The 25995-nt window shown below is 31.8% G+C and overlaps 3 protein-coding genes across 3 annotated transcripts; 1 reads left to right on the top strand and 2 right to left on the bottom strand.

Annotated features, from left to right (window-relative positions):
- The first annotated feature begins 1799 nt into the window (after positions 1–1799).
- LOC125834768 (uncharacterized) lies at positions 1800–8373 on the top strand. Its single transcript, XM_049513918.1, has 13 exons — positions 1800–2096; positions 3281–3418; positions 3716–3797; positions 3930–4006; positions 4113–4219; positions 5978–6095; positions 6215–6331; positions 6430–6521; positions 6659–6725; positions 6821–6899; positions 7017–7108; positions 7772–7915; positions 8001–8373. Exons 1-13 carry the CDS (start codon positions 1806–1808, stop codon positions 8031–8033), a joined length of 1437 nt encoding a protein of 478 aa, XP_049369875.1. The 5' UTR covers positions 1800–1805; the 3' UTR covers positions 8034–8373.
- Positions 8374–10435: 2062 nt separating this feature from the next.
- Positions 10436–13405, bottom strand: LOC125834774 (xyloglucan endotransglucosylase protein 2-like). The gene is made up of 4 exons (XM_049513928.1): positions 13170–13405; positions 12424–12524; positions 11572–11765; positions 10436–10847 (listed from the first exon to the last, which is right to left on the bottom strand). The coding sequence occupies exons 1-4, from the start codon at positions 13351–13353 to the stop codon at positions 10436–10438; spliced, it is 891 nt and encodes a 296-aa protein (XP_049369885.1). The 5' UTR covers positions 13354–13405.
- A 5680-nt stretch (positions 13406–19085) lies between these two features.
- Positions 19086–25736, bottom strand: LOC125834776 (uncharacterized). Its single transcript, XM_049513929.1, has 2 exons — positions 25284–25736; positions 19086–19862 (listed from the first exon to the last, which is right to left on the bottom strand). The coding sequence occupies exons 1-2, from the start codon at positions 25589–25591 to the stop codon at positions 19397–19399; spliced, it is 774 nt and encodes a 257-aa protein (XP_049369886.1). The 5' UTR covers positions 25592–25736; the 3' UTR covers positions 19086–19396.
- Positions 25737–25995: the final 259 nt, after the last annotated feature.

Genomic DNA, 25995 nt, shown 5'->3' with positions numbered 1-25995 from the left:
CTCCGCTCATATATATAAAGTATTGAATTTTCTTAGTGAAAATATTATTTTGTCACATGTACAAATAATTGTTAAGTTCAAACAAGATAGGATCAATACATCCAAATAAGGTAGTTCTGCCTAATGTTATCAAGAGAGTGTTAAAGAGGGTTGAGATCTTGAGAATGAGTAAAGAAATTTTAATACTCCCTCAATTATTTTTCATGTTGAATAAGTTATGAAGGATCTGAATCTAATTTTTTATTGATTCTGTTATATCTGTATTATAAAAATTATTTATCATTTAAAAAAAAAATTAATAATATGAACAAGTTCACACGAACATAATTATCAGGATAAAAAACATTAAACATTAATTAATTGCATTACAATTTTTATATCAGTTACCAATACAGAGTATGATCACATATTTTGAATGATGATTTCAAAAAATTGTTCCAAATTCCAACACATGTGAAAATCTTTTGTCTGCAAATGTCAAGTAGACGTAAAACATGAGCATATTAGTATCAAATATCAATGCTTTCCTTGGATGCCATTCATAGATGCTCTATTTTTATTATTGAGTCGACGAAGCTATAGTGTATTATTATTTTGGGTCGAGTTCAGTATTTTCAATGCGAAATAAAAATTAAATTAAATTATAATAAATTATAGATATATATTATAATTTTAAATAAAAGTACAATATAGTCAATACAAAAATCTTAAAATTTAAACTTATAAATTAAAATCTTGAATCGACTTTAATATTTATACTCCAAATATAGTGTTATAAATTTATAATTATACTATTGACTAGTATAATATAGTAGTACCTTAAAAGTCAAAGTACAATTATGATATTTTAAAGCTTATTAGGAAAGAGTTTTAATTATTTACATCATCAATATTATTAAATTATCTTTTATTTATTATAGTAAGTAATTTATTTTATTTTGAAGATTACAAATATCATATTTTAGGAAAAACTAATAATATAAAAATTTCCTGCTATAAAGGTGCATAAAACTTAGGAGCAGTATATTCATAATTTTCTTAAAAAGCATTTTGCTTATATTTGATTGGATTTCTGAATAATTTTTCGTTTTAAAATTTAAACAGTAAAAAATCGTTTACACACACAAGATTTAACCTTTGTTTTATAACAATTAATTAATATTACAATAATAATTACTGATTTCTTTTTCTATACATCTAATACGGATAAACTTTACTTAATTTATCCACACTCTATCTATTAATTTTATTCTTATATGACTTGATAATATATATAACTTAAACTCGTAACTGAACAAAAATTAGTAGTAGTAAATAAAAAAGATGTTTTATAGTAAGTGGAAGAGTTGTATTTAAGCACATACACCACTCTCTACATATCATCCACTCCCTCCCTATCTCTCTCTATATCTATATCTATATCTATATATATCTCTATATGTATATGTGTATACACATAAAAACAATTAAACATTTGTGTACCCTCTACCATATTTTGATTATTGTGTAAAACAAAGGGTGGAGAAAATATAGTTTGGTACATTATTGTCCCCTCTGGTGCTGGTTCTTGCAAAAAAATTTGTTGGTGGGGGTGAGTTTTTCTTGTTTTCAGATACCCATTATGTTATTGGATAGAAATTAAAGACTAAAAATTTGATGTATTCTTGTTTTGCAGTGGCAATTAAGGGTGAAGATTTTGTTGTTGCAAGAATCAAATCTGGAGTATTAAAAGATAGAATCTTTGCAAGTTTTAGTGAAAAGGGTGTTGAATGGTGTAAAATTAGGATTTTTGTTAAGGAGAGAAAATGGGATCTTATCAACTAATTAGAGAGAAGAAAGATGCAAGATTAAGATGGGATCCACAACAAGGGGATGTTATAGTTGAAGGAGAAGGGAAGAATTTGTCTCCTAGGATTGAGGTTATTACAAGTGATGCAACGAGTAATAATGATTTAGAGTTGTTTTTTCAGAAATCACCGACATCTCCTTTGTCTACATTGCCTAAATCTAGTGGTGGACCTCATTTTCGTAAGTCTAAGAGTGGAGGGAGTGCTCGTCTTCTTTCTCTTGACATTTTTCGAGGGATCACTGTTGCGGTAATTTCTCATATGATTCAGTTTTAGTTGAATGATTCAATGTTTATTCTCCTTTCTATCATCACTTGTCTATACTAAGGTAGTGTTAAGATCTACTTGTGTGATTACACTAGGATGTTTGTTCATTCAATTGTCTCTGTGGATTTGCTGATCCTGAAAATTTTCTTGTTTTGTGTCTTGTCTATTTTTAGTTTCTTTCTTTTGGGTAATTTCTCATCTGTTCTATTTTTAACAAAAATGTTGAATTTTTTGTTAAAGTCCAAGTCCATATTACCAGCTTCAGAGAACTAATTTTGGCATTCAGTCTTAGTTGAAGATTCAATGGACATATTGTTGTCTTTTTCTATCTCTGTGGAATTCCATATTCTCGCAATTTTGTTGTTTGGTGGCGATGTTTTTGACTCTTCTCTGTTTTTCATTTCTTTCCTTCGGCGTTTTCTTGTGTCAGAATTCTTTGCATTTCAGTAAAGTTCAAAGCTTTTTTCCTCCAAATTTGTCATTTGTTAATGTTGATTGTTCCAAGAGAACAACTACTACATAGATACGATTTACAAGTTACAACTGGCTCATTATTCTTTGACTTGTGTATTAAGTTGTTTTGACTTGTAAAAATATGAACTTTAGTTGAAAGAAAAGACAGGGACTTGGGTGGTGATTAAGGCTTAAGGATGTTTTCACTTTTAAGCAGAATTTTAATCTGAGAAACACGCTCCACATACCTCATTTCATCTTGTATAGTATGTGCAAATATTATACAAAAACTGATGACATTGTGATGGTTCAAGCCTAAATGGCTTCAAGAAAAAGGCCTTATGTTTCAATCGAATCATCCTGTTTTGGTGCCAAATAGTTGTGGGGAAACGAGGACAATGTACCATTTCGGGGATACAAGATAGGGATGAGAAAATGGGATTAAAGGAGATGGAACTGAACAAGGCTTACCAGACAAGGATGCTAATCTTATGTAGGTTTAAAAATGTCTTATCATGTAGAATTTATTTATTACAAAAAGGGAAATATGACAGTAGTTCTTCTTTGTGCGCATGTGAAGGAGGGACTAGGGAGTAAGATTGCCTGTTTGTTGTTTATGTGAAACTAATTCCTAAAACCTGAATGAGCAATTTGGTTCTTTTCCTTAAAATATATCATCTTATTCTCTCTTGCTTCTGGTACACTTTCTGCAGTTAATGATATTCGTGGAATACGCTGGTGGAATTTATCCTGCTATCAATCATTCACCATGGGATGGGATAACCCTGGCAGATTTTGTCATGCCATTTTTCCTCTTCATTGTTGGAGTGTCGCTTGCACTTGCGTACAAGGTAAATATGCTTTAAACAAAGTTCAGATTATTTAACTTGTTTTGTTGCTGGATTTGTTCATTTGCAGTTGTCTTGGGGGCAGAGAGCTTTCTCTTTTTGAAACCAATATAGATATTGGTTTTATAGCAAATTTTATCTCTAGTATCTATGCAATATGTATATGGACAAGCTGTGAATCAAGATATGAAGGACACTTTCATGATTTTATATTGGTTGAGCTGTTTTTGTAAGCCATTGTATTGAAGTTTCAGATGTTTTTTCTTCTTGTGCTTATAGAAATTCTTTTGGTTTATACAGAACATGCCCTGCAGACTGACTGCGACTGGAAAAGCAATTCACCGCGCGCTTAAGCTTCTCATCCTTGGACTCTTTCTTCAAGGTGCTCTTCTTTTAGTCATCTGTCTAACTTTACCTTGCAACAGCTGTTTATTAGTTTTTTATGCAGTGGCAAAATATTAGATTGATCTATTGGCAAGTATGACACTTACGTGCTTTCTCCCTCTCTAAGCAGGAGGCTATTTTCATGGTATCAAAAATCTAACTTATGGTGTGGACGTTGAGAGAATCAGATGGATGGGTATATTGCAAGTATGAAGCCACCATATTCTTTTGTGTTTTATATTATGTTGTGTATTTCTCTTGTTGTTCAAGTGGATATTTCTTTTTAACTTTTTTTTTTCTTTTTCTTCCCCAGCGAATTGCAATATCATTTTTGTTGGCAGCAATGTGTGAAATCTGGCTCAAGGGTGATAATAAAGTCAATTCAGGACAATCTTTGTTGAAGAGATACCATCAACAATGGTGAGTTCCGAGTCTTTTGACCATTCGTTCCAATAAAGATTATTTAAACTATTCGTCACTTAGCAGTAATCGTTACTAACTTCTTTCATCAATATGTTTTGCTTACCTTGAGCATAACATATTATTGACAAAAATTTAAATTAGTACAAGATCAGCTTGATTTGAAATTGAAACTTTGGTTGTGTTCAAAAGATGGTCCTCAGTCTGAAATGTTTTGAAGTCTAGTACTCCCTCCGTCCCATTTTATGTGAGGTAGTAGTTTGACTCGGCATGGAGTTTAAGAAAGAAAGGAAGACTTTTAAAACTTGTGGTCCTAAATGAATGATAGAAATTTGTGTGGCTGTAAATCATTTCATAAGGGTAAAATAGATATTTTATAGTTAAATTGTTACTTAATATAGAAATGTGTCATTCTTTTTGGGACCGACTAAAAAGGAAAGTAAGTCGCATAAATTGGGACAGAGGGAGTATTAAAGTAACTATATTGCAAAATGTTGGCGTGATATGGAGAAGGCTTGATTCCAAATGGCTAGACAATACTAATATGTGGTTATTTTCAACGATCAAAAAACTAATGTGTGTATTCTGTTCAAATAAGGTGTAGGAATTTTAACAACATGATCTTTTAAACAATATGCCCTGCCCATAGGGTGGTAAGTACCTAGTCCTCATGGTGTACCATCAGGATTGGAGATGATACACAAAAAATATGGACAATGACACCTTTTAGCTTATTGTAGTGATAAATAGAGTGAGTCTGTAAAGTAATAGGGTCAAGGATGCCAAAAGCTGAGTCTATGTAGAGATTTCTCTGCTCGATGTGAGTGTGTATGCGTGATAGTGAGAGAGAGAGAGCTAGGTTTCTTGTATGTGGAAACAGTGCCATCCTGAAATTCCTTTAAATGGTCTGTGCTGACTGCTAATAGCTGCAGTAACTCCTAGTCTCGACATCAGAAGGTAACTCCTTCAGTTATTGAATCTTCACTGTCACTAGTGTTTTGGATATCTCATGTGTCAGCATCCTGAGGGTGAGAAATATGAGAGTTTTCTCAGGCATGGCAATGGAATCTTGAAATACGAAGGAGCTCCATTAGCATGTTCAATGAGTGTCTTAGTAAGGGGAACAGTGGGATGCGAGAAATCGCATATATGTGTTAATCTCACTGGATAAATGGTGAACTTGTAATCTTATGATTCTGCATGTTAAATAGCCCACCCTTCTGGGATGGCATCTATGGTAGAAATCTGTTTCAATTGGCAAATGTGTTAAGACTGCAAATCAGAGATGGAGGTAGAGTAGTGGGTACAGGTTCAGCAAAACCCATTAGCTTTGGTTCGAACTTTGTATTCGTCTTAAAAAAAGTCATTATGTATAGATATTAATTTAGAACCCAGTAACTTCATGGGAAGTTTTTAATTATCAGATAGAGGTGCAAACTAGTAATTTTGTTCCCTTGAAAAGGGAAGACAAACGGATAGTGATGAACCATGGATTATTTAATGTCGGAGTATTCATAGGGGGATATCCATGGAAGAACAAGATACTGCAATTTGTCTGAATTTTTTTTTGTTTTTGTCTTATATAGCTGCAAATGTGGTGCATTTTGAACTTTTTCTAAAGCTTCATGCTTCTGTCAATTTTTTTTAATGTTAGAATGCTTAATCTGCATTATTCTCAAAAACAAGAAAACAATGCTTAATCTTCACTCTCCTGTTTAATCATATTTCCTTTTTCTCCCTCTATTTTTGTTTCTCCAGGGCCATGGCTATAATGGTTACTGCTTTATACCTTTCTTTGTTCTACGGTTTATATGTTCCTGACTGGGAATATCAGATGCCAATGGACATATCTTCTTCAGAAGCAAAGATATTCACAGTAAGCTGTTCACTGCAATTAGTTGTCTATTTAAGTTTTCCTTGAAAGGTCTGGGATGACATCCCGTTTTACAAATGGAAATGATGAGTTTTGTTAACATGACTATGTTCCCTTTGAAGGTGAAATGTGGTGTACGGGGAGACAGTGGACCAGCATGTAATGCTGTTGGAATGATTGATCGAAAAATATTGGGTATTCAACACTTATATGCAAGAGCCATTTATGGACGATCAAAAGTATTCTTCCTCCCTTAGTATTTCAAAGTTTCTCTTTCTGTTACTTTCCATTTTCAGCATTCCTTGATATTCAAACGTTTTGATTGTTTTCTTGACAGGAATGTAGTGTCAACTCCCCTAACTACGGTCCCCTTCCTCTAGATGCTCCATCATGGTGTCAAGCCCCTTTCGACCCAGAAGGACTTTTGAGGTCTGTAAGTGATACCTCAATATCTTTTGTTATTTGTCAGAAACTTATAATGTGTCTCAAAATAAAACCCCATTCCTTTGTTACTCTCTTATCTTTGGTTGGAATTTGTCAATTAAGCTCATTTGACTTTGTTGTAGCTCATTGATGGCTATTGTAACTTGCTTCATTGGTTTGCATTACGGACACATCATTGTTCATTTCAAGGTAAACATTTTCTGCATTCTCGTTTTGTATATTCTTTTTTTCCCTTGGATGAGAAGCTCACTTATTTTGTTGCTCTGCATCCTAATGTGTTCCAGGATCATAGAGTTAGAATTCAGCAATGGTTGGTACCATCCTCTTGTCTCGTACTGTTGGGTGTAACATGTGACTGCCTCGGTAAGCTTTTCTTTTAAATTTCTGTTCCTTTTCATGCTATACATCTTAGAGCTTTGTTTTACCATAGAGAGCAAATATACAGAGTATTAACTTCTCTTTTCTATTTACTTCATTTAGGGATGCACGCAAACAAGGTTTTGTACTCCTTCAGTTATATGTGTATTACTGCTGGCTCTGCTGGCTTTCTCTTCACTGCAGTCTATATGATGGTTAGACACTATTCATCCCTTTTTAGTCTTTCCTTGAACATTATCTGAACATGCTTGGTCTGTCTACTAAGGCAAAGCTTCAGAGTTCCGTTTTGGTATCTGATTTTATCTTGACTTGCTTCTCCTAGAACTTAGTTTTGAACCTTGTGCTATTGACCCTCAGGATTTCTTGGTTCAATGCTTGAAACTCGGTGGAAAGTATAATTTAAAGAATAAGTTTGGTATTTCGCATATATCTGGCGCTTTACATATCAAAAGTTTTTTTCTTCTTAAAACTCCATTGTCAATGAGTCAAGATTTAATATAAGAAGTTCCTTTGTCGAAAAGCTTCAGATATACAAGTAGCTATGTCTAGTGGCCGAACAAGGATTTCCACTAAGGAGATTCAAAATATAAAGAAGGGTTCAATATCCACTATATATATATATATATATATATATAAGAAATAATTTTGACCTTGTACATATAGTGTACTTTTTCGACGAACCCCTTCTGCTACCCTAGTTCCGCCCATGGCAATATGATTTTGAGACAGTTTGATCTTTTTTTTGGTCGTAGTTTACCTTTTCAAGGCTAGTTGCTGTCAAAAACTGCAGCCGTGCTAGGGGTTGGTAAATAAGTCATTCTTTTGTTACATAGCTAAAAGCTTTGTTCTTTCTATAGGTTGATGTGTGGGGCTATAGACACTGGACCACTATACTGAAATGGATGGGAACGAACGCGTTGCTGATTTATATTCTTGTATCGTGCAACATCCTGCCCGTTCTTTTGCAGGGATTCTACTGGAGGCGGCCTGAAAATAACATTGTCAGTACATGCTTAGACTCTTACACATTATCCATTTCGATGAATTTCAATAGTTTCCTCTAACTATACATTCCATTTTTGGCAGCTCACGATGATTGGTGTCGGACCTAAGAAGTAGCAGAGAGCAATAACCGGCATGCTGAGTCGCTAAAGCATTTATCACCAATGCTTGATAATTTTTTCGCGGAATGAAATCTTCAGAGCGAGCTTAGTACGAGGCAAAAATCTCTCCATCTTACGCGTGACACTCTCTATATGTAAATTTATGTATATGTATAATTGGCTTGCGAGTGCACGAAACACACACACACATATCATATTTTATTAGCTCGTCGATCTATTGACAGAAACGCGGTTTTTATGAATGAGAAATCTGCTCATAGAAGCAGCAGAGGTATTACCTCAGGACAATGAAGATTTTCTCTTTGGTAAACTGCAGTAGTTAGTTTTTAGGTCCAGTGAGATTGGCTTTCATCACACACTACTTCTTGCTGTATTAATATCAGACTAGTTGAGGTCGGTTATATGAATCCTCCATTTATCTACTTTTCTATATTCATGTTCGATATGGCATGTAGGCGGGGAGTTCAGTATTCAAGAGATTCATCGTACGTATACTAGTAGTTTCATTGGTCGTCAACATTTTGCAATAACATCTGTCCCAATTTAGGTGACAAATAATTTAACTTTAAAATTTCTATATATAGTTCAATTGATGTCTACGTATAGTCCAATGTAATGTCATTTTGAACACTTTTATAATTTATAAATATTACAACAACATACACAGTGTAGTTTCACAAAGAGGGGTTTGAAAAAGGTAAAGTATACATAAATTTTATATCTATCTTAGGGCATCTCCAACCCAAACATCAAATTTGGTGTCAACACTATTTTAGTGTAAATCAACTCCAACCCACTGCACTAAATTTTACACCAAAATGGAATATTTTTTTCTCTTCATTATTATATTATTATTTCTTATTTCATTTATATTTTCTTATTTCATAAAACAAATTCTTTCTAAAATATTCACCATATACAATGCATAATATTTTCATTTATAGTCGTTTAATATAAAATTATTTTATACCATAAATAATTTATAGTAGAATTAACATAAATTTAATATTTAAAAAAAAGTCATATATAGAAAAGTTAATTTATAAAAAAAGCTATCTTTTATATATAAAATTAATATTATAAAAATATTACACAAAAAATAATTAAATAAACAAGAGATTTAATTAAAACATACAATTTATATAATGTTTAATTAAAAGTTTTGTATAATGAAATAATATTAAAATATTCAATCAAGTGAATTGGTGTGATGAATAGTGTTACACCAAATTTGGTGTAACATTATTCACACACCAAAATGGTGTAAAATTTGGTGTTGGATTGGAGCTCCAAAACACCAAATTTTACACCAAATAAGGATTTGGTGTTGGGTTGGAGATGGTCTTAGGGGTAGAGAGGTTGTTGTTGATATAACTTTGGCTCAAAGAAAAAGGGTCTAGTAACAAAAATAGATAGTAACATATAAAAATTATAACAAAACAATAGGATAATCGAAATATAAAAAATACCATATAGAGTAATAAAAGTCAAAGAACACGAAATTACCGGCACATTAATACCAATCCACACCAATTTATGTAACAAATAGTTACATAACACGAAACTACACTATAATGTATAAAAAATAAGTCTTATTAATTTATATATAGAATCCAAGTTGAAAAGTAGGTGCATATTAATACCAACCACGACCAATTTATGTAAAGACAAAATTAGTTGAACAATAAATATCTCAAAGTTAATATAGTGATGAAACAGTAGGAAAGTAGAAGTTTATTCATTTACTAAATCCCAAGTCTTTAACAAAAAAAAAGGTTTAAAAAGGTGCTCCCTGGTAGGTAGTTTAAAATTTTAAACTAATTTTTAAATAATACATCACAAAATCTGAACTAACTTTCTTCAAGTTAACTGAATAGATATTATCCGTTAGGGGGTTGTTATTCCCACTTTAAATAATAATATGGGGTAAATTGTTTAGCTCTAACGATCTTAAAATGTGAACTCATTATATTTAAATTATAAATTCACCTCCAAGTGAATCCTTCATTCATAATCATAAGTTTTGGGTTCAAGTCTTGAATATGGAAAAAAATCACGGTATTGGTACTTGGTAGGTAACACTTTCGTTCAATTATAGGCCTTACATAACACATCTAAATCAATCGGAGCCTCAATACAAGTACCAAACACCAAATAATTTTATTTTTTTTAAATAGTAGATGATAGTGCTACTTTCCTTCTTGAATAAATAAAAATAAATTATTATTATTATTGAAATGTTATAGTAGACTTGCTACACACAATATTACACCCTTCATGCTCAAATTTTTCAAAAATATTATCATATTAGTATCGAATTCTCTAAAATGCATAATTTTTACAGAATCAGACACATGCTTAATAATATTTTTAAAAAATCCGAAGTTAATTTTTGTTTCATGAATTCCTTGGAACATCTCTATTCCTCTTACACTCTTTTGGCATTGTAGAGAACCTCTTTTTATCAGTACAATAGTTATAAATTGTATACTTATCCCTAACTCTTCTCAAAAGTCTCCATTGAGTTGTGTCCAAATCTTGAAATTCCTTTTGATCCCACCAACTTTTGCCTTGATTGGTACAAAACTTGGCATTCACAGAAGATTCACAACCATCAATGTGAAAGCCTTTGTATGAGGCAACAAAGGGTGCATTTGACCAATCAATTTTTTCAAGTCCACCTCTTGTTGCCCAATCATCTGCCTCCCATAGACTTGAGTATATCTTCATTGGTTGGTCAAATGGGAATTTGATACCTAAGTTCTTGTTGTTCTTGAACACTCTTATGGGATACTCATCCACAAAGAACCTGATGTCAAATAGACGAATTGAATTAAACTTGAATAGATTAAAATATATTACAAAAAACTTATAAATAATCATACATTTTTCCATCCTTATATTTGAAAAATAGTCAATGTCTTACGGTTTCAAAAATCATAAGGGAAATTAAGAGCAAGATAATGACCTAAAATTTCACTTGTGGTATATGAAACTTTACGATAATAGCTGGTTTTTTTTAAAACAATCAAAAAGTAGTTAGTAAACGCTATTTCTACATCAAAACAAGTCAAACTAATAAATTGTCATGATTTAACGCGCCTAAGGTTTATTTGGATCAAAATAGTTCAAATAATGATCATAACTTAACCCTCCTAGCCTGACCTAACTTCACCTCCTTTTTTATGTCGTCTTTTTGAGGAAAAAAAAAAGATGAAACTCTGACATTTTCTTAAATTATTATCTTATTTTTTCAGATTTATATAATTCTCAATCTTCAAATTTTGAGTTTGTAAACTTGGGTTTGGGTTATATTTTGACTCAATAGTTTGATGAGTCATTTCAAGTTCAACCCATTATGTTAAATTAACAAACGATCATAATTCAATTCATTTAAACTTGAACAGGTTCAACCTTTGAAATGTAAAATTCCTTAATAAAGATCGTTTCATTCTAAATAGACTCTATATAACACAAATCTAAATTAATTAAACAATTTTTGGATATCAAATGATCATAAAAAAATTACTTACACAATTTGGTAAAGATTCCACAAGACAGAGTAAGTGTGATAATCTTTTGTTGGATCAAACCATAAGTAAATCCTTTGCTCTTTGTCACCTTTCCCTCCCGTGTATACATTTGTTTGTAAAATGTATGGTTCTCCTGTTTTATTCCCCAAGAACTCAAAGTCTATTTCATCATGTTCTGAATTTTGAGAAGACAACTGCATACACACAAAGTAATTCACATCGTCAGAATAAATTCAAGATTTTAACTTTATAGATTCGGAAATTTTTGTACCTATGTAATATGTTTTTAACATATATATTTCTCAGACCCAACATTTTGAAATTATATTGAATATACTATTGTTATTGTTATATATAGTGTAATGAGACAAAGTTAGATTTGCTTGAATCCGCTTTCAAATATAGTTTTTTGGCCGTAAAACCTACAAAGAAGCCAATCGATGGTCTTTCGTGGATCGTGGCAGTGACACAAAATTTTGTGCAAGTAGTATCGGATTATTATTTTGTTAGAAGCGGTGTTAACTTACTATCATCAGGGGGCGGAGCTACATTTGCTCGAGGGGTGTCAAGCAACACCCCTTCACTAGGAAATTATATTGTATAAATAGGTCAAATTTTAGTTTTATAGTCACATATATATTAGTGTTGACGTGTCTTGATACATGTTCAATCCTAGCTAGCAACATTGTTATAATTTTTTGATACCCCTAAATAAAAAATTCTAGCTTTTCCACTGACTATCATACCTTTACATTATAACAAAATGTATGTTGTATAGTTTATATAGTCGATTCCAACTAATTTAAGATCGAAATACAATGAATTGACTATTAGTATATGTTATTGACTTACATAGAAAGCAGTGACTGTGCCTGCAGAATCACCAGCAACCATCTTTATGTGCATAGCAAAGTGCCCAAATAGATAAGATCCTTTTGACTGAAAGCCAGTACCTATATGTCCCAACACAAATTCAAAATCAGAAGCATTAACATAAAAAGTAACAATTTTTGAAAGAAAAAAAAAAGTATATGTTAAAGTTAATAATAATAGTAGTATCCAAAGTTAAGTCAAGATTGTTCTACGGAAACTATAACCAACAACAACATACTCACTATAACCTCGCGATCCGGAAAAGGTTGTGGTTTATACGCAAACTTACCCTTTACTTTGTGAAGACGAAGAGATTGTTTTCGATAGATCCTCGACTCAGGTAAAACATAACAAAAGAAATTACGTATGTAAAACAAATAAAGTAGTAGAGAACAAGTCATGCCGAAAACAATGCAAAGATCAAGATTAACAACAATAAATAATACGATTAATGACTTCCAGCATACCAAATACAACCAATGGAACATTAAAGGTAGTGTATACACAACCTTACTCCTTACCTTGTTTCCGACGGAGAGATTGTTTCCGACAGACCTTCGATTCAAGTAAAACATAACAAAAAAAATCACCCATGTAAAACAAATAAAGTAGTAGAGAAACTAGTCATGCTGAAAGCAATGCAAAGATCAATATTAAGAACAACAAATAATACGATTAATGACTTCAATAGTACCAAACATATTCGATGAAAAATAAAATGTTACCAGTGCGGTTATCGAGGGAGAGCTGGATCTCAGAGCCACCATTCAAATATTTGATGTGATCAAAAGCCCAACTAGGCTCATAATTTCTTCCAAATGGGACATCAATTGGCTTATTGGGCTTAGCTCCCATTGATCCTCCTATTAACACACACAACACCAACATCATCATCCATTTGAAGCCCATAATGTTTCTATTATTTTTGAGTTGATGAGTAGAAATCGAGTATAAAGAAAATCTCTAACGTTAGCTATAAATTATACGAATCGAAATGTTGTTACGACTTTCAAATCAAAACTGAGAAAGCTCAATTAATAAAGAGCATTCTTTAAAATGAATAGAATCCTACTAAGAGAATTTATTTATTTTTTGGTTTGGGATGAGAAAATGTACTAATTCTATGCCATTATATATAGTATAGATACTCTAACGTGGAAGTTACTGCAACTTTGACAGTCCTAAAACTAGCTGGCCAATTAATTCTTTCGTAATAAGTGATTTTAAGGAGCCGTGGTGGGGTATATGCGATGGCACAATCAGAAATTTGACGAAGAGTGAGCAATTTTTTTTTCCAGTTATGTAAAGAATGTGCAAAATTAAATATATTTATAATAGTTACATTTTAACCTCTATACATCACAAAATTTTTCAATAAAGGATATGCACGAAACCATCCTTCACCTATGATGGTTCCGCCCATGAGTATAGGATAGACAAAGTTATCTCGACCTCATAAATTTGGATGTCTTATACGTTAATAACAAATTTCATTATTTTAATATAAATGGCGCGATAGATAATTTTGAGATTAATTAATTAATACCTCTAATCAAATATAAAATAGATTTATTTTATTTCTTATCACAGAGTTATTATTTTTATTCACCGCACCAAACAACAAGTATTTGGTATACCCAGTAAGAACATCACTTAATAGCATATAAATTTAAAAGTGGCACTCAAGGTATCATCTGAGATCTCAAATACAAATACTATAAGAGATAAAAAAACAAAATAAATCACGCACAACAATTTTAAAAAAATGAAAATTAACTTATAAAATTAGTCCAAATACATTTAAACCGACCCAACATCATAATTATAAAAATTAATTATAGTCACAGGATTCAAGAGGCATAATTAATGATGAATTGATAATGTAATTAATTGTATCTCGAAAGTCTCCAATGGTCAATGACTAGCATTGCACGCACGTGCATATGTTATTACACAAAATTTAAATCATACTACCTCCATTTCATTTTAATTTAATTTTTGAGATATTTTTTTATTTTTTAAATTAACTTAATTGTTCAGTTTTCAAGATTACTTTTAGAGTGTTCTTCCAATTTTACCCTTCATTAATTAGTATTGGAATTAGTGAGTAATTAATATTTAGTTATTTTAATCATAAATTTGACAATAATTAATAAGGGTAAAAATAGAAAACTATGTTCAATTTATGTTTTAATTTACTTTTTTTAAAGGGTGTGAAATACCTCAAAAATTAAATTAATATGGAATGGAGGGAAGTATAAATTTTGAGTTATTAGGTTTTAAGTTAATTTTTGAGGCATTTTCCATTTTTCAAATTAACTTCATTGTTCAGTTTTCAATACTACTTTTAGAGTGTTCTTTCAATTTTACCCTTCATTAGTTAGTATTAGAACTAGTGATTAATTAACATTTAGTTATTTTAATCATAAATTTGACAATAATTAATAAGGGTAAAAATGAAAAACTATGTCCAATTTATGTCTTAATCTACTTTTCTTAAAGGGTGTAAAACACTTCAAAAATTAAATTAATATGGAATGGAGGGAGTAATATTTTATAGGAAAAATCCTTTTGGCCAGAAAATTTGGTCAGAATGGTATTTTATCTATTTGAACATTTTTATTTTTTAACTTTAATATCTTTTAATTAAAATATGGAAAAAGATCTTTTTATTTTAAAATAAAAAAGATATTATAAACTTTTTAAATTTCTGACCAAATTTTCTGGCCATTAAGCATTATCCTATTTTATACATATAAATTCTTACTTTTCGCCCTAATTGCTACCACTAAAAGGTACTCCCTTTGTTCCTAATTATTTGTCCACTTTTGAATTGACACACTTCTTAAGAAAATAATGATTGACATAGTGAGTTTACCATTTTATCTCTATTAATTATAAAGTGGATGAATTAAAAATTTAAATTTTTAAGAAGTTCTATCTTTTTCAAACTAATTAATTGAGAGTATAAATATGTAAAAATAATTTGTCCTTTCTTAATTTGTTAAAATGAACAAGTAATTAAAAATAACTATAAAAGAAAAAGTGGACAAATAATTACGAACAGTCTATACTTTTAACCAAAGTTTTCAAATGAATAATTATTAGTATTATAGCACATGACATGTGCCAAGTCTGGCAATAGTTGTAACCAAGGCACATGATCAGGCAACTATATATTATACATAGAATTATTACAATAGGACATAATTAATTATAATCACATTTAACTAAGTGCATAATATATCAGAGAGCTTTCTCCCACTTCATAATTAATTTGAGAATATCCATAAAAAATATAGTTTTCTATTTAATGCAGCATCATGGATGCAAATATCATTGGCCAACTAATTATACCAACAACACATATCACATGAACACAAATATTTATATATATCTATGCATTGATGTAATGAATCCACGCTGAGGTGTCATAGTGTATATTATTTGCGGATCACATAATTTTGATTAATGAGAGAGATAAAGGTTTGTAGATAAATCCTAGAGTCTAAAGGTCGGTTCAAATTGAACAGAATCAAGACAAAATATTTGAAATGCAAGTTCAATAATGATATAACACATGAGATTGGAGTGGAAGCGAGACTCTATACTTAGGTCGTCATTCAAAAGAAAGAAACTTTTAAGTATCTTCAATCGATTATCTAAAGTAACAAAAAAATTGACTAGGATGTCACACATCGTACTGTTTTGGACAAGGCATAATAAATAAGATTGAGACTTGAATATGAAATTTTGTGTTATAAAAACATACAACCAAGACTTAAAAAGGCAATCTTATACAATAATAATTAGACTGACTAGGTTGTATGGAAGCTAACCTAACTTGTAATTGACAAGTTGCTCTTTGCAACGGTCACATGATTAACATAAAATAAAGTGACATTATTATCTTAACACGAAAATAAGTGTTTTAGTCCATCAATATATGCCTAATTAAAACAGCAAGAAAGTAATTAATGAGATACTCCCTCCGTTTAATAATAATTGTCCACTATATTATTTTGGAATGTTCAACAATACTTGTTCATTTTATGAAATTAATGAATAATTTTACACTTGTTCCTAATATACCCTTATCATTAATTATAGTCATTTCTCTATTACATTTTTTAAGACATTGTATTTATTACTCCCTTTGTCCCTAATTATTTGTTCACTTTTGAATTGACACGCCTATTAAGAAAACAATACTTGACATATTGAGTTTACCATTTTACTCCTATTAATTATAAAGTGGATGAATTAAAAACTTGAAATTTTCAAGAATTTCTACATTTTTCAAAGTAATTAATTGATGGTATAATATGTAAAAAAGATTTATCATTTTTTGATTGTCAAAATGGACAAGTAATTAGGAACAGAGGAAATATATTCAAAGGATATTATAGTAAACTTACCCTTCTATTTATAGTTTTTTAAGAAGTTGTACAAAGTCAATAATGAAGACATATTGTTGAACAAAGGGAGTAAAAGATGGATTAATTTATGGATTAATTAAAGACTGACATCTTCATGTGCTAGTGTGACATTTGCTTCAACCAATTAATTAAGCATTAAAATGGCATCAATTAATTAATACTCCATCATTATCTTTTCTGCAATTAGAAGGTTCATAATTCCAGGGTGCTAATTATTTACTTGAAGTTGTCTTAACTATATGCAACATAATTTATGTGTTGCCAGAAACTAATTTCCCTAGATAGTCACCATGTTTGAGAAATTACCTAGGAATATCACTTATGTTTGTTTTAGGACTATAATATCACCCAACTTCACCTATTTTTCTCAAAATATACTTGACACAATAAATACATTATCTCTTTCCTACTAAAATGCCATGCCACATTATTATTATTATTTTTTATCATTATTATCAATTTTTTAAAAAAATTTAGACAATCCATATATTATATCCAGTAAAAAAAATTTACATAAGGAACTGTAATATGAGCTCCTCCAATTCTTCCAGAAAATATATGGCTTCCTCCGGTTCTTCAAGGAATAAATTAACGAATTTGCATAAGGAACTGTCTCCTGAGCCGTTGTATACCTTTTATGTCGACCAAAGAAATCGCCACGAGGTAAAATTCAAGTTTTCTTCTGATTCTTTTATTTTTGAAGTGTAAATTGTGAAATAATTTGAATACTTAACATGATATTGGAGTAATTTTCTTAAAATTTAGGGATTTTTTGCTTGCTTGTTTTTAATCGGATATTTCTATTGTTTAAATCTGCCTAAGCTTTGAACAAATGTTTATAGTTTGTGTAAAAATCTTTTTTTTTACCATGAACAAGAAACCTTTGATTTTTTACCGTGAATAAGCAACAGATGTTTATAGTTTGTGTATAAATCAATGTTCCTAATATCTAGTTTATCTCTAAATATTCAACTAAATTTATTGTTTCTTCATCAGCTTCAAGTAACTAGTTTAATTTTTTCCTCGACAGCAAGACTAAATTTTTGTATGGATATAACGGCAAATACTCATAAATGAAACATAGGATAAAAATTTTCGCTATAAAATTGAAGTAGCTAGATTTTCATAGAGAATGGATTAATGCTCTCTTATAGATACATTAAACAAGCTGTCATTTAAAGAATTTAAAAAATATTATTAATAAATTAAAAAATGTGACATGGCATCCTAGTAGGAGAGAGATAATGTATTTTTTGTGTCAAGTATATTTTGAGGAAAATAGCAAAGTTGGGTGATATTGTAGTCCTAAAACAAACATAAGTGTATTCCTAGGTAATTTCTTAAACATGGGTGACTATCTAGGGAAATTACTCCTATATGCAACATAATTTATGTGTTGCTAGAAATTAATTAAAAAGGAGGTCCCATACGAAAGAAAAATGACAGTCTGGTAAACTAAATTTTCACTATGCACGAATTCATCCCATAACCTTTTATTATCGCAACAAAAGGAATGGTATCTCAAGCATCTGATATCTCTATTCGATTAACTTTCATTATTGAGCTAGCCACATGCAATAGTACCTACAATAAGGGTCATATGGTAAAACTTCGTTTAAAAAGATGTGGTAAGAAAGAAATTGACTAGGTCGAAGTTATTCCATCTATGAAATTCAATGGAATCCAGAGAGACCATGTCTTCATTCATAGGTTTGGTTGTAGATCGGGTCATCCATATAATATACAAAAATAAACTCCAGATATTTGAGATCTTATTAGAATATCTACGAGACTCCACCTTGACTAATCAACTAAATCAAAAAGAAAATAATATGCTGCACCATTTCAAAAATCATTCAAGCTGCTTTCAACCTAACAACAATAATATACCCAGTAAAATCCCACAAAGTGATGTCTAAAGAGGATAGAATGTATGCAAATTTTACACCCCAATCTTGTGGAGGTAAAAAGGCCGTTTCCAGAAGACCCTCAACTCAAGTAAAACAAATCGAAATGGAAATGAAAAAGGAAAATGATAGTGAAGAGAACATCGGAAGCATTCAAGCAAGGAACATTAACAATTGCAAAATAGTGCAATCACCTAAACATATTAAATAACAGATGATAACCGATAACAAAAGCAAGAAACTACATGAATAAAGCATTCAAGCTAATTTCTACTTGGTAAACCAAAATGCATAGTGAAGGAGAGAATATAAACCATTTATCCATTAAGCTTAAATCTCTATAATGACAGTCACAGTGTCTCTTTGATTTCAAGAATTGATTTTGTCTACACAAACATCAAATTTCTTAACCATAATGTAGGAAGATAAAATAAATTATCAACTTCTTTTGGAAAAAACACCATGCTCTCATCCCAATTCATTTTCTTCCTTTGCAACGGGAGCACGGGTTATGTCAGCCATGGCTCGATAAATCCCTACCTTTCGACCACCATCAGGGGGACATTAAAGAGGGAAAGAAGGAATGCAAAACCTATAGATGATATATTACTGTTTCTTTGAGTCTTCTCCTTTTTTCCTTTCAGTCAATCTATTGTTGTCGTTATCGTCTGTAGGAACTGTCTCAGCGACTGAGATATCCTTGGAATACTTTTTCACCCGCAAAGAAATGAGGATACTCGCTAAGATACCAAGTAGAGGAAAGATGTATGACCATAAATTGGATGTATTAGATCCAGAGCCGGATGATACAGCAGCACCGGCTAGACTGCCAATAGATGTGTTCTGTAGGATCATTGGCAGGCAGCCAATTGCTGTTGGAAGTAGGAAATCCAGGAAGAACCTGACATTGGTGGCTGCTAAGGCATAGTTGATGACATAAGAAGGTATAGGTGAGAAACGGGCAAGGAGTACAAATTTCCATCCATCTCGTTCAACACCCCTTGAAAGCACATGAAAGTATTTGTTGTTTTGCACCCACCCAATAGCAGACCTGGAACTGCGAAACACAAACCTGGGGAAGTATAATATTAGAATTGCAATGTCAGGATCCTGAGAGGGAGAAATAGCTACAACATTTAACAAATTATAACTTCACAAACCAAAGCAGAGTGCTCAGCTGAACAGTTTAAATGTACACCTCCTCAGATACTATACGCTTATTTCGCTTAAGCAGAAAGAAAAGCTTAAAAGAGGGGAAGGGGAACAGATGACCATCTCGTCACCTGTTATTCTGAAATCCAACGACTAGAATATAATTTCCTTTGTCCATAGGAGTGAAAGATAACAGAAAAGGCTGAGCTCTCTAGCTTAATCTGTAACTTGTGGTTTTCAATTAATGGAAAGAAAGTAGCCAAATCGGCAATAACCTCTTCTCATGCCAATACCATATCCAACTCCTCCAAATTAGGTCGTTCATCTGCTTAAAAATTAAGTTGTTTTCTATTTTTTGATAACAGAGAAATCTCCGAGGGTCAATGGTGCACAGTTCAAAACACAATGAACAATGGGTCTGCCCCTCTACCCTTCTCCACTTAAACACAATGCTTTTGACTGCAGCTGTAAATTAAGTTGTTTATAAGCTGATCACGTCCCCACTTTTACTTTCTTCGTCTCATTTATACATCCTCAAACAGTCAACCGAATTAATGTATTACATATCCATTCCACAACATCTTTGCCTACTTGACTTTATTATTTCATGGTCTAATTTAGCACGCTTAATCAACCATTTGTAAACAAATTTATATTATACCCCCATCTTCACATTTCCCAGGTATTAGGATGTCAGATTTGGGGAAGATGAAAGATCTCTCAGAGTGAAACAACAGTGATTTGTCTACAAGGTAATCTTTCCTACAATAACCCTTTTTTCTCTCTTCTAGGTACTTTCATTATAATATTGCTTCAGATATGGGTTCAATCTACATTTTAACCCTAAACTCAACTACGAGTATTAGAAACTGAGGTATTACTTAAGGAATATAAGATCAGGGAAAGAATTCTAAAAACAACTGTCATGAAGCAGGAATACAGAAATGTAGCAAGGCAACTATGCCTTTTGCTGTCTACAACATTACTAATTTTTTTAAAAAAAAACTAAAAAAACTATGCCTTTAGCTGTCCAACAGAATTAGCAGCAGCTGCAAGGATTCACTATGCTGTAACCAGAATCTGAATGATGGTGGTCTTTATAGTAGAAAGTAAGTGAAGTTTCAATATCTGAAAAGAATGAAATCTTGATCTCAGCTGCATGGCATTGTCAGCTGCAAATCATCTCAGAAAGTACTATAAGCTACACTCCTCATCAGTAAGTCCAGGCAAAAAAGACATGGATTGACATTTGTTTGTATCTCCTAATGAAGGTGGTGATGATTCTTACATATTTCTCTGTACCTGCCCTAATTCCTATATTTGTCTATGCTATTTTTTTGGGGGGAACTGAGGCATAGTTGTTGTTGTCTATGATACTGGCGTATAAATAAAGAACAAGAAAAACATATTCTTTTCTTTGTATAGGTCAAGAAAAAGAGATTACTTGTCATAGTACAATTCTCACAAACCTAACTTCTACAAGCTTCTTCTGAGATTATTATTATTATTAGGTTGAACCCATCGGTAGCCACCTAAAGTTGACATCAATTTTTCACTTGGATACCTCAAGTAGGCCTTATTCATTTTAAACACCTTAAGTAGGGGGCCGTTGTGTCATATTGATACTTTTTTGACAACCAGCCAAATATATAAGATGTGTGTATTACACACGCTGATGACGTGTCAAAGAAGCGAATTAAATAAAGACATGTGGCATATATATATAAAATAATTATTAAAGAAATATATTATGAATAAAAACCTATTTTAAAACTATTTAATTAATTACTTTAAAAATTAATTTTCAATAAAGAAGAAAAAGGAAAAAAATCTACAACACCTTTCTTTTTCTCCTCCACCATTTCCACATCTCCTCCTCCTCTAACCACTATTACCTTCTTCTTCAACTTTGAAGATTATCATTACTACCATCTCTTTCTTCAAATCTACCTATTATAATTAATGGGTCATAAGCAAATACCCATAATCCAACTATCATACCACCACCATCTCTTCAATCCTTCAAATTTAGGGATGGCAATGGGGCGGGGCGGTTACGGGGCAAACCCGCGAAGAGTTTAACTCGCCCCGCATAACAAAAATTCTCATTTTCAACCCGCCCCGCTCCGCCTTGCATAGACCCGCCCCACATGATTTCTTTATTTTTAAAAACTGAATTTGATATTAAATATAAAATTCACATTTTTTTTATTTTTTCGATAAGCAATATTCATTTAGTATCAATATTCCCACCACTTCAAAATTTTGGTAAAAGAAATTGCTTCAGCAGAAGCAAACACTATCCAACATAAGCATTCAATATCCCAAAAAAAAAAAAAAGATTTAGCACTCCTTGAAAATCCAGCAAATGTTGATAATTATATATTGTATAGGATCCAAAAAAAAAAATCAATATTCTGCCATTTCCTTTCTGTAGATTTACATGATAAGCAACACATATTTGAACTTTTAAAATTAAAGGAAAATCGACATTTGAGATACCAATAAAAGAAAAAAAAGGAAAATGACAAACATATAAAGGAAAAGTAAATAAAATTTCGCTATGCTTCTACACTCAAATTATCTACTGATTTCATAGGTAAATATTCATAATTTCATATCTAATGTTAGTTAACCCCCCTCGCATCCGCACTAAATTTCTTTTGAAAAAAATCAACCCGCCCCGCTCCACCCCGCACCCACATAAAGACCACCCCGCCTTGCCCCGCATAAGGCAAAACCTCACCCGCCCCGCATTTGCCCCGCCCCATTGCCATCCCTATTCAAATTTATCATTTTTTTTTATCCAATCACCTCCACCATTGGAACTGCTCGTTTTGAAAGTTTCGAAGTACCCAAAAAAATTTTATCCATGATGAAATCAGATCTATTTATGAATTTACTTGAAATGGGTTCATCAAAATAGAAAAGTTAAAAGCTTTGAGAAGTAGAAAATTAGTGTTTCAAAAATTGAATCTGGAAAGAAATAACTTAAATAGAGAAAGGTGAAAATAGACCAACGAGCATTTGAAGGATTCAAAGAACTTTCCGACAATGAAACTATGGAAAAATTAGGTGGAGAAATTTGATATCATGAAGAAGATATATGATGTAGACATATTTTGGTCCTTTCTTAAATTATTTTTGTTGATATATACAATGACAAGAGAGGAGAAAGTTAATATACAATGGTGGCAACGTGGTGGCAAGGTGGTGGTAGATGGTGGAGGAAGTTTGGGGAAGGAGAGAGAAGTTAGAAAAAGAAATAAAAAAATTAAAAAAATCACAAAAATTAAGCCTTTCATGCGCTCAAAGCAAGTGCAGCACACATAATATGTCAACTCAGCAAAAAGTGTCAAATTGACATAATAGGACCCTACTTAAAGTGTTTAAAATAAACATCGTCCAATTGAGGTGCCCAAGTGAAATTTGGTGTCAACGTTAGGGGGATACCGATGGGATAAGCCTTATTATTACTATTATTTTTATTGGTATTATTTAACAAATAGAAAGACAAGCACTAATCTAGTGTTGGAAGCTTTTATTAGGAAATGTTATTAACCCTAATTGAACTGCAGAGCGTAAAGAGAGGAAAGCTTGTTTAACTTGTTTCAATTTTCAATATGCTAAGACAAAACATACTATTCCGGTCAACGGAAACATAACGAGAGTAAGATTACTCTGTAATAAACTTACCCTCCAAAGAAATAAAGGGGTATATTTCGCAATCTCCTCATTTGGACTCACGAGAAAAAAGATGATATAGTTTCTTGTAGACAAAAACATACAATTCAGCCGTCAAATGAAATTCAGAAACCTAGGTAGGCTTGACAATTTGAAACAAGAAGTTCATGAGTAATGAGTATCTAGTCTCCTAGATCAAACAATCACCCCTAATCACGAATCATCTACAATTTCTAGGAGACGAGATGTACAATTCAGCTGTCAAATAAAATTCGAAATCCCAGATAGTCTGTGAAGTCAGCAAACAAATTCTCAAGTATCTATTGTTAAATCAATCAAACAACTACACCTCAATCTCAATTTCGCTACATTAATCCTCAATTCCCAATCTGTTCTATTCGAGTCCATTTCATAAGCAAACCAAAATAAATAGTATCTCATTTTTAAGGCAAATTAACTCCAATTTCCTTATATTAATCCTCAAATCCCTTCTACTCTATTCGAGTCCCTTTCATTCCCAAACTAAAAAGTACAATCTTTTTCAAGGCAAATTAACTCCAAATTCCTTATGTTAATCCTCTATATCCCTTCTGCTCTGTTCGATTCCCTTTAATTCATTCCCAAACCAAAAAAAGTACAATCTTTTTAGGGAAATTAACCCCAAGTTCCTTGTATAAATCCTCTATATCCCTTCTGCTCTATTTGACTCCCTTTCATTCCCAAACTAAAAATATACAATCGTTTTTTCAAGGCAAATTATCCCCAAATTCCTTATATTAATCCTCTATATCCCTTTTGCTCTATTCGAGTCCCTTTCATTCCCAAATTGAAAAAAAAATACAATCTTTTTAATGCAAATTAAGGATTATCTAAACCCCACATATATTTCCCAATTGATTCGACATTTGCTTCAACTATTCAATTGCTGCCTCTTTTTCGAAACTCAATTGGCTGCTTAATCCTTTCATCGCTGCGATTATCGCTACCACCACTGCATTGTTACCCATTTCCCCAATCCCATAACTTCACCCTCTCTCTTTTACAATCCCCTTTTTCTCAATAATATGAAATGTTGAGAGTGAACTGAGCTGATCTTTCATTCCGAAACTAAAAAATTACAATCTTTTTAAGGAAAATTAAAGATTATCTAAACCCCACATATATTCCTACAAGTATAACTAATTTACTCCCAGACTCCGATAACATTTGTTCCAAATTTGAAAAAAATAACAGTGAACTCAGTTGATTTTCCATTAGCAAACTAAAAAAATACAATCTTTTAAAGGAAAACTAAAGATTATCTGAACCCAACATATATTCCTACAGTGACAACTAATTTTCTCCCAGACCCAGATCATATTTCTTCCAAATTTGAAAAAAAAAAATAACAGTGAAGTCAGCTGATTTTCCATTAAAAATGACAATCTTTTTAAAGAAAAAACTAAATATCATCTAAGCCCCACATATATTCGTACAGAAATAACTAATTTACTCCCAAATTTGAAGAAAAAACAGTGAACTGAGCTGTATCCAAACTAAAAAAGTTACAATCGTTTTAAGAAAAATTAAATCCACATATATTCTTAATTTACTCCTACACCCAGATAACATTTGTTGGAAATTTGAAGAAAAAGTAACAAAACGAAGAAGGATTTACCTGCCGATGGAGAAAGAGAGAGAAGCGCCAAGAATTTTAGCAGAAAAGACGCACAAGACAGCAGGTAAGAAGCCAAAAAGTAGAGAAGCACCAGCTTCAAAGAAGACGGCATAAGGAAGACAAAGAGCTAGTGTAATTGTATGAAGAGCCACATAAGCAGGGATCGCCCAATTTCCTAATCGATCAGACATTAGCTTTAACCATTCAATGGCTGCCTCTTTTTCGAAACCCAATTGGCTGCTTAATCCTTTCATCCATGCCATTATCGCTACTACTACAGCTATCGTTACCCATCTCTTCATACCCATAATTTCACACAACAATCCTCCCCTTTTTGCTACTACTACTCTCTCCCCCAAATTGTTTCTTCTTTTTTGTTTAGAGTATTATTTTTCTTTTCTATGAGGACATCCTTTTCTTGCAATACTAATTTAGGTAAATATGATGCCCTTGGATACCTAACTAGTAGTATTTCCCTTTTATTAATTCACCAATGAGAAACAAAAAAAATAATTAAAATCTATGACCATTTCCAACTAAGTTTTTTACCAAACATTTAATATGAATTTGCAATTATACTCCCAACTAGAAGGGGTACTATACCAATTACACCTCACAATTCAAAACTCTTTTTATTCTTTGTCTACTATTTAGGTGATATAATGTATGCATTGGATTGATAGGTCTGTCACATATTTATCCCATGAACAAG

This window comes from Solanum verrucosum, unplaced genomic scaffold (genome assembly GCF_900185275.1).
Source record: "Solanum verrucosum unplaced genomic scaffold, falcon-dt-bn FXZP01000073.1, whole genome shotgun sequence".
Classification (NCBI taxonomy): domain Eukaryota; kingdom Viridiplantae; phylum Streptophyta; class Magnoliopsida; order Solanales; family Solanaceae; genus Solanum; species Solanum verrucosum.
Note: the sequence above shows the minus strand (reverse complement) of the source record. Positions and strands in the feature narration are given on the sequence as shown.

Excerpts from the sequence above, each read along its gene's own strand:
- LOC125834776 (XM_049513929.1), bottom strand. The coding sequence starts at position 25,591 with ATGGGTATGAAGAGATGGGTAACGATAGCTGTAGTAGTAGCGATAATG. Across the intron at positions 19,863-25,283 it reads CTCTCTTTCTCCATCGGCAG|GTTTGTGTTTCGCAGTTCCA; the intron begins GTAAATCCTTCT and ends ATACTTCCCCAG.
- LOC125834774 (XM_049513928.1), bottom strand. The coding sequence starts at position 13,353 with ATGGGCTTCAAATGGATGATGATGTTGGTGTTGTGTGTGTTAATAGGA. Across the intron at positions 11,766-12,423 it reads GCACAGTCACTGCTTTCTAT|TTGTCTTCTCAAAATTCAGA; the intron begins GTAAGTCAATAA and ends GTGTGTATGCAG. Across the intron at positions 10,848-11,571 it reads TGGAATCTTTACCAAATTGT|GTTCTTTGTGGATGAGTATC; the intron begins GTAAGTAATTTT and ends ATTTGACATCAG.
- LOC125834768 (XM_049513918.1), top strand. The coding sequence starts at position 1,806 with ATGGGATCTTATCAACTAATTAGAGAGAAGAAAGATGCAAGATTAAGA. Across the intron at positions 2,097-3,280 it reads TTCGAGGGATCACTGTTGCG|TTAATGATATTCGTGGAATA; the intron begins GTAATTTCTCAT and ends CACTTTCTGCAG. Across the intron at positions 7,109-7,771 it reads TCACTGCAGTCTATATGATG|GTTGATGTGTGGGGCTATAG; the intron begins GTTAGACACTAT and ends TTCTTTCTATAG.